General features: G+C 40.8%; 1 protein-coding gene across 1 annotated transcript in view; it reads right to left on the bottom strand.

Annotated features, from left to right (window-relative positions):
* LOC124712866 (kinesin-like protein KIF11-A) overlaps positions 1-13,601 on the bottom strand; it is a 226,950-nt gene that overhangs the window by 67,207 nt on the left and 146,142 nt on the right. The window contains exons 7-8 of the mRNA XM_047242904.1: positions 11,841-12,023; positions 11,534-11,742 (exon numbers count right to left, since the gene is read on the bottom strand). Coding sequence (XP_047098860.1) covers positions 11,534-11,742; positions 11,841-12,023 — 392 coding nt within the window. The remainder of the gene's footprint in view (positions 1-11,533; positions 11,743-11,840; positions 12,024-13,601) is intronic.

The raw sequence follows: 13,601 nt of genomic DNA, 5'->3' as shown, positions 1-13,601 counted from the left end.
ATGGAATAGTGTGCATTTCTTTTGAATTGACCCTCTTATAACAATATTTATTCACCGTAAAAACTAACACAAAAGCAACAGTTATAAAATAAAATAACATGTTACCAGATGATGTGAAGACATTGTACACGGAGCTGCTGTGAATACCAACAGCTACTTATCAAGTGCTAACTAGCGAGCAAAGGCTAGGCATCATAAAGAGGACACTCCACCCACTACTACACATATGATCTGCGATCAAAGCAGTTAAAATTGACAAACACTGCATGTATGATCAGGAAAACCTCATCCAGGGCATGCAAAGATAACACAATAAATTATTAAAAAACGGAAACTTCAGTTAATAATTAAAGCAAGGCACTGAAGAATAGTGCATGGCCTAATGTACTGAGGACACAGAGCCCTGTTTTTGGAAAATTGCCACCTCAAGGGGTGAGTGGAAAAACACCATTACTCATTATGAAGAAATGTTTCTCAAATTTTACACAACCATAAAGTTGCACAAGATTTTCATTCAAACAAAAACCTTTACACCACATATTTACTGAAATGGTCAAAATATTTGGAACGCAATTTCATTCTTTTCTAGAACTGAATTTCCTAATGTTAGTTTACATGAAGAGAATTGCAGGCAAATGATGATGAACACTTATTTCAGAGATTTTACTCTCATTATTATGACAAGCATGACAATTCTGGCTTCTCAGTGCACTGAGATGGCTTATGTGAAGAGATGTACTACAGAATAGGGTGTCTCTTACTGTCATTGTTCATTTATATACGAGGGCAGTTCAATAAGTAATGCAACACATTTTTTTTCTCGGCCAATTTTGGTTGAAAAAAGCGGAAATTTCTTGTGGAATATTTTCAAACATTCCCACTTCGTCTCGTATAGTTTCATTGACTTCTGACAGGTGGCAGCGCTGCAGGGAGCTGTTAAAATGGCGTCTGTAACGGATGTGCGTTGTAAACAACGGGCAGTGATCGAGTTTCTTTTGGCGGAAAACCAGGGCATCTCAGATATTCATAGGCGCTTGCAGAATGTCTACGGTGATCTGGTAGTGGACAAAAGCACGGTGAGTCGTTGGGCAAAGCGTGTGTCATCATCGCCGCAAGGTCAAGCAAGACTGTCTGATCTCCCGCGTGCGGGCCGGCCGTGCACAGCTGTCTCTCCTGCAATGGCGGAGCGTGCGAACACACTCGTTCGAGATGATCGACGGATCACCATCAAACAACTCAGTGCTCAACTTGACATCTCTGTTGGTTGTGCTGTCACAATTGTTCACCAGTTGGGATGTTCAAAGGTTTGTTCCCGCTGGGTCCCTCGTTGTCTAACCGAACACCATAAAGAACAAAGGAGAACCATCTGTGCGGAATTGCTTGCTCGTCATGTGGTTGAGGGTGACAATTTCTTGTCAAAGATTGTTACAGGCGATGAAACATGGGTTCATCACTTCGAACCTGAAACAAAACTGCAATCAATGGAGTGGCGCCACACCCACTCCCCTACCAAGAAAAAGTTTAAAGCCATACCCTCAGCCGGTAAAGTCATGGTTACAGTCTTCTGGGACGCTGAAGGGGTTATTCTGTTCGATGTCCTTCCCCATGGTCAAACGATCAACTCTGAAGTGTATTGTGATACTCTTCAGAAATTGAAGAAACGACTTCAGCGTGTTCGTAGGCACAAAAATCTGAACGAACTTCTCCTTCTTCATGACAACGCAAGACCTCACACAAGTCTTCGCACCCGAGAGGAGCTCACAAAACTTCAGTGGACTGTTCTTCCTCATGCACCCTACAGCCCCGATCTCGCACTGTCGGATTTCCATATGTTTGGCCCAATGAAGGACGCAATCCGTGGGAGGCACTACGTGGATGATGAAGAAGTTATTGATGCAGTACAACGTTGGCTCCGACATCGACCAGTGGAATGGTACCGTGCAGGCATACAGGCCCTCATTTCAAGGTGGCGTAAGGCCGTAGCATTGAATGGAGATTACGTTGAAAAATAGTGTTGGGTAGCTAAAAGATTGGGGAATAACCTCGTGTATTTCAATGCTGAATAAAACAACCCCTGTTTCAGAAAAAATGTGTTGCATTACTTATTGAACTGCCCTCGTACAATTTGTCTTTAGAATTAAGTGTAGTGTCAAAAAACAATATGTGATGTTCTGATTATTACAACTTAAGATTGATAAAGATACAAGAGGAAAACATTCCAATAGACCACACAACACACAGTTCACGACAGTGAGAAAGAAACAATGGATCATTTCCATTGCAAGAAAGTGAATACTCCATGTATAAAAGTTAAGACCATATTTTAGATCTGAACATGCAACAAATTTATGTCCTTATCAGGAGAAGTACACCAACTAAATACTGTCGAAATTATATCTAAGAGATATTATCAAAAGTGATTTTAAATTACATTTGGTATGCCAAGCTTCGATGTGTGTTCATTCTGCAACAAACTTTTTATGCAGGCGGTAGAGGGAACTAAAACAGTTGAAACAAAGCAAAATTTGCCATGTAAATGCTGAAGCAGCATACAAAATGCTAGTTGCTGATACTGGAAATGCAAAATAGCAGCTACTAATATGACTGTGCCTATCTTCACTAGGTACTTTTCTGCTAACAGTTTAATCATTCTGTCCTTTTAACAAGCAGTACTCCTGTTACAACCTGGCAATATGCAATATAGATTATAACAATGCTTTCATGTGCTGTTGTCATGCAAGCATCGACAAGAGAATCGCAGCAGAGATATCTTTATACATTCTGAAGTACGGTCTGAAACATTTCATTCTGCCCAGTTACGGCCAGTCTATGAATAAGGTTATTTGCTCTAACCTTTGCACTGGACAGAACAACAGTTGGCAGACAATTTAGATTTCTCCAAATCTGATTGTTCAAAAATAGTTCATTACTGTAGACAAGAAATTAATTGTTAGAGGGCATACAAGTTTTGCCCTTTTAGGGAGGATACAGTCACTCCACAAAAACAAAACATCTCCTTTCTCACTGCCTATGTTTACTCGTTTTAGAAAATACTGTATCTGTTATGGTAATAGCAATTATCAGAATTTCACTTGAACAATGTATCCAGAGCTGAAAATTTCATTACTTTGTTCAAGAGTAACTAACTGCCTTGTACTGCTTTATCAAGGCAACAAGATACTTCTCTGTGCAGTGCATTCTAAAGTCAAACAAAGCAGCACTAGACCAAGGCAACAACTACATATAGCTCATAAGCCCCTTGGCCACCATTTGTCTATAGGATCATTCTTTATCAAGTGGTGCAATTTAAAAAGTCATGCCTACAAAATTTTACACAAATATCCTTTACAGAATAAAACTACTACAAAAAAATTTGAGCTTAATGCCAAGTGATCTTTATTTACAGTTTTGGCCAAATTTAAGATGGATTAAAATTGAAACTAGCGGTGATGTGAGCACAATATTTTGACAGGATATACATACAACTTTTTGTGCTCTTCACAGTGTTAAAATTTAAAGAATGAGCCATTTATCATTTTTTGTGCTGTGTAAGCTCACATTTGGGGAGGGGTGGGGTGGAATCATTGAAGCTATTTTTCCAATGACTCCATCAGTGCAATAATTCGTAAACAAACAAGTACACTGAGTGATCTTTAGCAGTTTTGTAGACATGCTGTTACTTAATTTTCTAGACATTATGGCTATGAGACCGAATTTATTTCTATAGAATTTGTGCATAATTTGATGTTCTATTGCTAAATAACGTTTTACTCCCTATAACCTATGTCATTAAAAAGAGCATGTATTTGCATACTAGAGAAGTTTTTGTTTGTTGTGGAGACACACTGGGTAACATTTAAAAAGTGAGGCCAAAAGTCGAATATATTTCAGCAAAAACAAATTCAGGAACTGTTGTTCCATTTATGTTTGCTAATGTGTGGGTTATTATTAGTATTATTATTTGCTGTAAGTTTGTGGACATTCTAGTATCTTTTCACTAAGAAGAAATCATCACAATGGAAGACCATAATGAAAATGATTAAAAAGGACAGACTTAATTACCTACTGATGATTGTGAAAATATATGACACCCATCCACACTGACGTTTCCAGTTAGTTCGACAGCCCACACACACTGGAAACAGATGTCGTACCTACATACAGATGTGACGTTATCAAGGTGTCAGTATAGAGCAGGGATTAGTGATCATGCTGTTATAGTAATGATGGTTACTGAAGTTAATGAATCAAACGTGAATGCTAGAAGAGTACTTTTGCTAAAAATAGCATGTGTATCGGAAAGACAGATTAGACACCGTAGGAGGTGGTGTCTTCATTGCAGTTGACAAAAATATTGTGTCTATTGAGGTCGAAGTAGAGTGTGATTGTGAAGTTATCTGGACACGTTTAACAGGGCTAGGAGGATCTTACAAACATACCGCTGTTTGAGTCTCGTACAGATTCCTGTATGGAGGACATAGTGATAGACATCCCTGGGGTTGTGAAGCAGCTGAATGGGTCGAAAATAAATAAATTGCCAAGTTCTGATGGGATTCAAATTCGGTTTTACAGAGTATACTCTATTGCATTGGCTCCTTACTTAGCTTGCATTTATCGCGAATTTCTTGCCCAATGTAAAGTCCCGAGTGACTGGAAAAAAGCGCAGGTGACGCCTGTATATAAGAAGGGTAAAAGGACGAATCCTCAAAATTACAGACCAATATCCTTAACATCAGTTCGTTGCAGGATTCTATAACATATTCTCAGTTCAAATATAATGAATTTCCTTGAGACAGAAGTTGCTGTCCATGCATCAGCACGGCTTTAGAAAGCATCGCTCCTGTGAAATGCAACTTGCCCTTTTTTCACACGATTATTCCTTGACTTCCGGAAACCGTTTGACTCGGTGCCCCACTGCAGACTCCTAACTAAGGTATGATCATATGGGATTGGTTCCCAAGTATGTGAGTGGCTCGAAGACTTCTTAAGTAATAGAACCCAGTACATTGTCCTCAATGGTGAGTGTTCATCAGAGGTGAGGATATCATCTGGAGTGCCCCAGGGAAGTGTGGTAGGTCTACTGTTTTCTATCTACATAAATGATCTTTTGGATAGGGTGGATAGCAATGTGCGGCTGTTTGCTGGTGATGCTGTGGTGTACGGGAAGGTGTCGTCGTTGAGTGACTGTAGGAGGATACAAGATGACTTGGACATGATTTGTGATTGGTGTAAAGAATCACAGCTAACTCTAAATATAGATAAATGTAAATTAATGCAGATGAATAGGAAAAAGAATCCCATAATGTTCGAATAATCCATTAGTAGTGGAGCGCTTGACACAGTCACGTCAATTAAATATTTGGGCGTAAGATTGCAGAGCGATATGAAGTGGGACAAGCATGTAATGTCAGTTGTGGGGAAGGCGGATAGTCGTCTTCGGTTCATTTGTAGAATTTTGGGAAGATGTGGTTCATCTGTAAAGGAGACCACTTATAAAACACTAATACGGCCTATTCTTGAGTACTGCTCAAGTGTTTGGGATCCCTAACAGGTCGGATTAAGGGAGGATATAGAAGCAATTCACAGGCGGGCTGCTAGATTTGTTACTGGTAGGTTTGATCATCACGCGAGTGTTACGGAAATGCTTCAGGAACTCGGGTGGGAGTATCTAGAGGAAAGGAGGCGCTCTTTTCGTGAATCACTACTGAGAAAATTTAGAGAACCAGCATTTGAAGCTGACTGCAGTACAATTTTACTGCCGCCAACTCACATTTCGCGAAAAGACCACAAAGATAAGATAAGAGAGATTAGGGCACGTACAGAGGCATATAGGCAGTCATTTTTCCCTTGTTCTGTTTGGGAATGGAACAGGCAGAGAAGATGCTAGTTGTGGTATGAGGTACCCTCCACCACACACCCTATGGTGGATTGCGAAGTATGTATGTAGATTTAGATGTAGATATAAGCAGGTATTAGCATCTCACTTAGAAAATGAGCGATCATCATTTAATTTTACGAAGTGTGATTGGAAAGTTTTAAAAATGGATTCGCTATGGCTTACTGGATTGACAGGCAGGAAGACGGAGGGTGGGTAGTGAGTCATTGCCTTGTCCCTGAACACCTTCTGACAGGAAACTGCGTTCCCTTTATTCAGTTCGTTGTGACAGCTTGTTGAGTGTGGGTCTGTTAAGGCTTGTTGCTGGATTCTGTCTGCATGTAAACTGATATAAAAACGGAGCAACGAGTTTGTGTGAAATTTTGTTTGAAAACCACTAAATCAGCTTCTGAGACTTACGTACTATTAAAAACAGCTTTCATTTGAAGACCAACGACGGTCCAACTGTCCTTCCACCTCAAAAACAAATGAGAATGTTGTGAAAGTTCACATACAACTGTGCTCTGATCGTACACTTACAATTAGGGAGATGGCTGGTGAACTTAATTTAAATTTCCATGCAGTTCAGTCAATTTTAACTGAAGATCTGAACATGCGTAGAGTGTCCGGAAAATTCATTCCAAAACTGTTGTCAAGTGACCAGAGACAATGCCAACTTTAAGTGTGCCAAGAACTGATTAATTGTACTAAAAATGACCCAGATTCGTTGAATAGGATAATTACAGGTGACAAATTGTGGGCATACGGATATGATCCTGATACCAAAGTGCAGTCTTCGAAGTGGAAGACTCCAGGTTCACCATGGCCGAAAAAAGGATGGCAAAGTCGGTCGAAGGTGAAGACAATGTTGGTGATTTTGTTTTTTATTCTATCAGTATAGTGTATAATGAATTTACCACTGGAGGACAGACAATTAACCAGAAATACTACAACTGTGTCCTTGAGCATTTGCGCGAAAAGGTGCGGAAAAAAACGCCTGCATTGTGGAAAGACAGAGTTTGGTGCTACACCATGACAATGCTCCAGCTCATCTTGCTTTCTCCATCGTTGAATTTTTGACCGAATTCAAAATTCCTGTGCTTCCACAACCACCATATTCCCCTGATTTGGCCCCTGAAATTTTCACTGAAATGGAAGTGATTTGACTTGATTGAAGACATCTAGGCAAATACTGAGAGCGTCCTTAGCACACGCCAGGAAAAAAATTTCCAGGAATGTTTCCAAAAGTGGAAACACTGTTGGAGTCGGTGTGTTCAGTCAGAAGGGGACTATTTTGTAGGAGATGCATCACAGTATCATATAAGCGCATTCATTGTACAATTAAAAGCCCATTCTGAAAACTTTCCAATCATACATAGTAGAATGTTGGAACTATGGGCAAAGTTTAAACAGACTGTAAATCATGCTCTGGAGAAGTATATACTGAGTAAGTGGATTAACAACAGAAAGGACCCATTGTGGCTAAATAGCTGTTGTTGTTGTTGTGGTCTTCAGTCCTGAGACTGGTTTGATGCAGCTCTCCATGCTACTCTATCCTGTGCAAGCTTCTTCATCTCCCAGTACCTACTGCAACCCACATCCTTCTGAATCTGCTTAGTGTATTCATCTCTTGGTCTCCCTCTACGATTTTTACCCTCCACGCTGCCCTCCAATTCTAAATTGGTGATCCCTTGATGCCTCAGAACATGTCCTACCAACCGATCCCTTCTTCTGGTCAAGTTGTGCCACAAACTTCTCTTCTCCCCAATCCTATTCAATACTTCCTCATTAGTTATGTGATCTACCCATCTAATCTTCAGCATTCTTCTGTAGCACCACATTTCAAAAGCTTCTTTCTCTTCTTGTCCAAACTATTTATCGTCCATGTTTCACTTCCATACGTGGCTACACTCCATACGAATACTTTCAGAAATGACTTCCTGACACTTAAATCAATACTGGATGTTAACAAATTTCTCTTCTTCAGAAACGCTTTCCTTGCCATAGCCAGCCTACATTTTATATCCTCTCTACTTCGACCATCATCAGTTATTTTGCTCCCCAAATAGCAAAACTCCTTTACTACTTTAAGTGTCTCATTTCCTAATCTAATTCCCTCAGCATCACCCGACTTAATTCGACTACATTCCATTATCCTCGTTTTGCTTTTGTTGATGTTCATCTTATATCCTCGTTTCAAGACCCTATCCATTCCGTTCAACTGCTCTTCCAAGTCCTTTGCTGTCTCTGACAGAATTACAATGTCTTCGGCGAACCTCAAAGTTTTTATTTCTTCTCCATGAATTTTAATACCTACTCCGAATTTTTCTTTTGTTTCCTTTACTGCTTGCTCAATATACAGATTGAACAACATCGGGGAGAGGCTACAACCCTGTCTTACTCCCTTCCCAACCACTGCTTCCTTTTCATGTCCCTCGACTCTTATAACTGCCATCTGGTTTCTGTACAAATTGTAAATAGCCTTTCGCTCCCTGTATTTTACCCCTGCCACCTTTAGAATTTGAAAGAGAGTATTCCAGTCAACATTGTCAAAAGCTTTCTCTAAGTCTACAAATGCTAGAAACGTAGGTTTGCCTTTCCTTAATCTTTCTTCTAATATAAGTCGTAAGGTCAGTATTGCCTCACGTGTTCCAGTGTTTCTACGGAATCCAAACTGATCTTCCCCGAGGTTGGCTTCTACTAGTTTTTCCATTCGTCTGTAAAGAATTCGTGTTAGTATTTTGCAGCTGTGACTTATTAAGCTAATAGTTCGGTAATTTTCACATCTGTCAACACCTGCTTTCTTTGGGATTGGAATTATTATATTCTTCTTGAAGTCTGAGGGTATTTCGCCTGTTTCATACATCTTGCTCACCAGATGGTAGAGTTTTGTCAGGACTGGCTAAGTTTGGAAAATGCTGAGGAAGCAAAGACTGCTGCATTCTTGGTTATGTGTGTTAAAAGATCGATGCACGAAGCTTACGACCATCACCGTCATAACTTAGCAAAGGATCTAGCGAAGATTCCCAGAAAATTCTGGTAGCTCCCAAAATTTCTAAGCAGGTCAAAGGCTTCTATCCAGTCACTCTTTTACCAATGTAGTGTGGCAATTCGAAGATAACAAAAGGAAAGCTGAATTTTTAAATTCTGCTTTTAAGAAATCATTCACACAGGAAGATTGTATCAACATACTGTCGTTTGACCATCGCACAGACTACTGTATGGAGGACATAGTAATTGGTGCCCTTGGATTACAGAAGCAACTAAAATGGTTTAGCACAAATAAAGTGCCAAATCCGAATGGAATCCCAATTTGGTTTCACAAAGAGTACTCTACGGCACTGGCCCCTTACTTAGCTTGCATTTATTGCAAATCTCTCAACCCAGTGCAGAGTCCAAAGTGATTGGAGAAAGCAGCAGGTGACTCCTGTGTATAAGAAATGTAAAGGAACGGGCCCTCAACATTGCAGACCAATATCCCTACCATCAGTTTCCTGTAGAATTTTTTTAACATATTCTCAGCTCAAATGTACTAAATTTCCTGGAGACAGGAAAGCTTCTGTCCAAAAATCAGCACACATTTAGAAAGCATCACTAACACACAAAACAATTTCCCACTTCTCACACAACATCCTGCAAACTATGGATGAGGAGCAAAAAGCCAGATTTCAAATTCCTAGATTTCCAAAAAGCATGCGACATGCTGCCCCACTGCAGACACTCAACGAAGGTACTAGCGTACGGACTAGGTTCCCAGATCTGTGACTGGCTTGAAAACTTCGTAAGTAATAGGACACAGTACCCTTGACCTCTATGGTAGGTATTCATTAGACAAGGGTACTGGCAGCAGTGCCCTGGGGAAGTGTGATTGGACTGTTATAATTCTGAAACTTCCCGACAGATTAAAACTGTGTGCCGGACCTAGACCCGAACTTGGGACTTTTGCCTTTCGCCGGCAAGTGCTCTACCAACTGAGCTACCCAAGCAAGACTCGAGACCCGTCCTCACAGCTTCAATTCTGCCAGTACCTTGTCCTACCTTCCAAACTTCAGAGAATCTCTTCTGCAAACCCTGAAGAACTACCATTCCTGGAAGAAAGGATATTGCATAGACATGGCTTAGCCACAGCCAGAGGGCTTTCACTCTGCAGCAGTGTGTACGCTGATATGAAACTTCCTGACTCATTAAAACTGTGTGCTGGATAGAGAATCGAACTCGGGACCTTTTCATTTCGCTGCAGAGTGAAAATCTCCTTCTGGAAACATTCCCTAGACTGTGGCTAAGACAAACTCCACAATATCCTTTCTTCCAGGAGTGCTAATTCTGCATAGTTCGCAGAAGAGCTTCTTGAAGTTTGGAAGGTAGGAGACGAGGTTCTGGCAGAATTGAAGCTGTGAGGCCGGATCATGAGTCGTGCTTGGGTAACTCAGTTGGTATAGCACTTGCCCGCGAAAGGCAAAGGTCCCGAGTTCGAGTCTCAGTCTGGTACACAGTTTTAATCTGTCAGGAAGTTTCTCAGTGCACACTCCGCTGCAAAGTGAAAATCTCATTCTGTTATAATTCTGTATACACGCAAATGATCTGACGGACAGGGCAAGCAACAATCTGAGGCTGTTTGCTGATGATACTGTGGTGTACAGGAAGGATTCATTGTCGAGGGGCTATAGGATGATACAAGATGGCTTAATCAAAATATCTAGTTTTTGTGATGAATGGCATTAAGTAGTTCAAGTTCCCCCCCCCCCCCCCTCGCCCCACATATACACACAAAAAGGGCATTTCTGAAGGCAACCAAGTCTTTCTTCAGTAACTGTAACAAAGAACTCAAGTCACTGAAAGGTTTACCCATCAGATCAACAGAGACTGCTGAAATTACACTTGTGTTGTAGTCATGAAAAGGTCCAGTTATCTGCTTCAGTCATCTAGCTTTGTTTCCAATTTAATTTGAACTGTTGCAGGAGCACTAATGCAATTTTTTGGCATGAAGGAAGCTTCATTAATAAAGGGCTTGTGCACTCTTGAGCAGCAAAATTAACGAAATACACACAAATTTTGTCTCGTGTACCAGAATGGGGTTCACAAGAAACTTACTGGTCTGTTATCCTACACGGTTTCAAATGTTGGTGAACAAAATTCACACTTGCCAGAAGGAATGAAGTGACCTTCGAAAATTAATCAAAATCTTCCTCTACAGTTTCACTAAAATTTTTCTGGGTTTACGACCACATTTTTAATATATAAAACTACCAATGCTTCAATCGCTATTGCAAGTGACATTCTTCAGGGTGTTTTTTGCTTAAAAAAGGAAGTCACTTGCAACAGGGACTGAAACATCAGTAGTTTCATATATTTACAATGCAGTCACAAATCCAGAAAAATTTTATTGAATGTGAAATAGCCACGGAAGTCTACGTTTATATTCCTCTACAGTTATTTACTAAGAGGCTACTTCAACACACCTCAGTGTCCCAATAATAGTTAACATTACCATTCAATTTGACAATTTGACCAGTCCTTTGTGGTTGGAGAGAGGGGAAAATCTCACAGCTAGAGTATTGTAACATCAACGGGGCGGAAGAAAAAATCTGTACTCATCATTGATTTCTGAGTCAACACATGCACACTTTAGTATTTATTTGGGGGAAAGAGAAAATTTACCTTTTCCTGTCAAGTTTATCATGGAGCTTGTGTGTATCAACAGTAGAAGTATTTGCAACGGCAAGTATACTCTGTGCTTGTTCCATTAGCTGCTTCTCTTTGTCAAGTTGCTCTTGAACTGTTTCTGCAGCTAACTTCAAAGTATTCTTGGAATCCACTAGTTCACCTTCTGTTTCTTCCAAAGACATGCGAAGTTGGTTGCACAAAGCCTGTAATCATTTACAACTTAACTCATAGGTAACAAAATTTGTTTGGGGGAAAAAATTACAAGAAGCAATTTTTTTAGCTATACCTAACATAAACTTGCCTCTTTATCAGCCTTCTCCTTCTCCAGAACTTTAACAAGTTGCAGCTTTTCATTTATTTCTTGACGATTCAATTCCAGCTGTCGTGTCATCTCATTGTAATTTTCCAATGCAATATATACACCATTTCGTTCACGAGCTGCCAACAGGTCACGTCTCAGGCGATCAATTTCCTCAGTGTATTCCTGTAGCAAATTATGCGGTGTATGAGCAAATAGCCTAAGAGCATTCCTCATAAAGAATTTTCATGTACATGCTCAGGAAAAACGGTATAGCTGCAACTGTCAGATACATTGTATTGTTTATTAAGCCAATTTCAAACAATTCAATTCACATTTGTAAATACTGCTCTTGGACTCGCACAATTATACAAGCATAAAATCTGTGAAAAATGAGCACAAAAATTGAAATCCATCAAAGTAAATTTGTTTCTATAACATCTCAGCTTCACAAATAATCCTCCACCTAGTAAAAATTACTTGCAAAACACACACAAAAAGAAACTGAAAATGTGTAGTTCTACACGAAGATTTTTCTACTTGCAATATTAAGAGGACCTGTATCCTGCCAACAGCCACAGGTGGCGTATAAATAGAAAAAAAAAATTAGGCACAATCACACGCCGCGAGATAAATTCCTTCTCTGATTCGGATGCTAGGGATTTCAGGCCATGCAGTCTTTAGTCCCTAGTTATAGTAAGGGTAGTGGGGAGCGAATCTAGCTCTTTATTAACATTCCGAGCTGACCGTATTTACATTTTCAAAAACCATTCCTGCAGAAACTCATGCAGCCTCACTGTTCATCACTTTCACAATGCACTGGAGTTAAAGAACGAGGTATATCGCGCGCTACACCGCAGCCCAGCGGCGCGCCGCTATGATTCCAGCGACGCCATCGTCGCACCGCCCCTAGCGCAGCGGTTTCACCTTGTGTGCAACGTAGTTTATGACGACCGTGAGCACGGCGGAGGCGAGGAGCACCAGCGTGGTGAGGGCCCAAATCGCCACAGCCCCAGAGCCCATCTAGGCGCGGCCCCATAGCTCAGCTGGTTCGCTGCGAACCGGCAGCCAACGCCGTTATGCGCTTACCGAGTGGCAGTCCCACACAACTACGCCCGCCCCTCCTGCCCCTCCCGCGGTCACTCCCGAGCAGTGGCAGTGAATTTCGCGGAGCCTGCCATGCGCCGTCGCCTCTTTAATCGTCGCCCTAATTAAAAAATGAATTTTCTAATGTCTTCGCTAATATGCTCTGTTCTTGATAACTACTTATATTCAGAAGCTTTAGGTTACAGGAAGAGAGAGAGAGAGAGAGAGAGAGAGAGAGAGAGAGAGAGAGAGAGAGAGAGAGAGAGAGAGAGTGGAGGGGGGGTGTTGTGTTCCCCTTGCATGGTCGTAAGAAACTGAGCTCTTGTACTAATGGATGAAGTTAGGGGAGAAAATTGGAAGCTGCCTATTCAATAGAAGCATCCTGGTACTCATCGTGTTTACAGGAAACACAAATTCAATTCCGCTGTTCCCAAATACAAATCCGGAGACGCGAACTTTTCGCCATTCCACTTTATGTACCCACGAAGCCTTGTTAAATGACTTTCACAAAAAACAATACACTTAGCCCGCTTGGAAGTGACTCATCTTACAAGAGTGATCACATTTTTGGGGCAAATGACATGAATCACAGTGAAGCAACGAAAGTATCGTTAAGGGTGACTTTTCAGAATCATCAGCAGAACGTCTAAAGCCTGATTGAAGACAAAAAGCAGTGTT

Source organism: Schistocerca piceifrons, chromosome 1 (assembly GCF_021461385.2).
Source record: "Schistocerca piceifrons isolate TAMUIC-IGC-003096 chromosome 1, iqSchPice1.1, whole genome shotgun sequence".
In the NCBI taxonomy this organism is placed as follows: domain Eukaryota; kingdom Metazoa; phylum Arthropoda; class Insecta; order Orthoptera; family Acrididae; genus Schistocerca; species Schistocerca piceifrons.
Note: the sequence above shows the minus strand (reverse complement) of the source record. Positions and strands in the feature narration are given on the sequence as shown.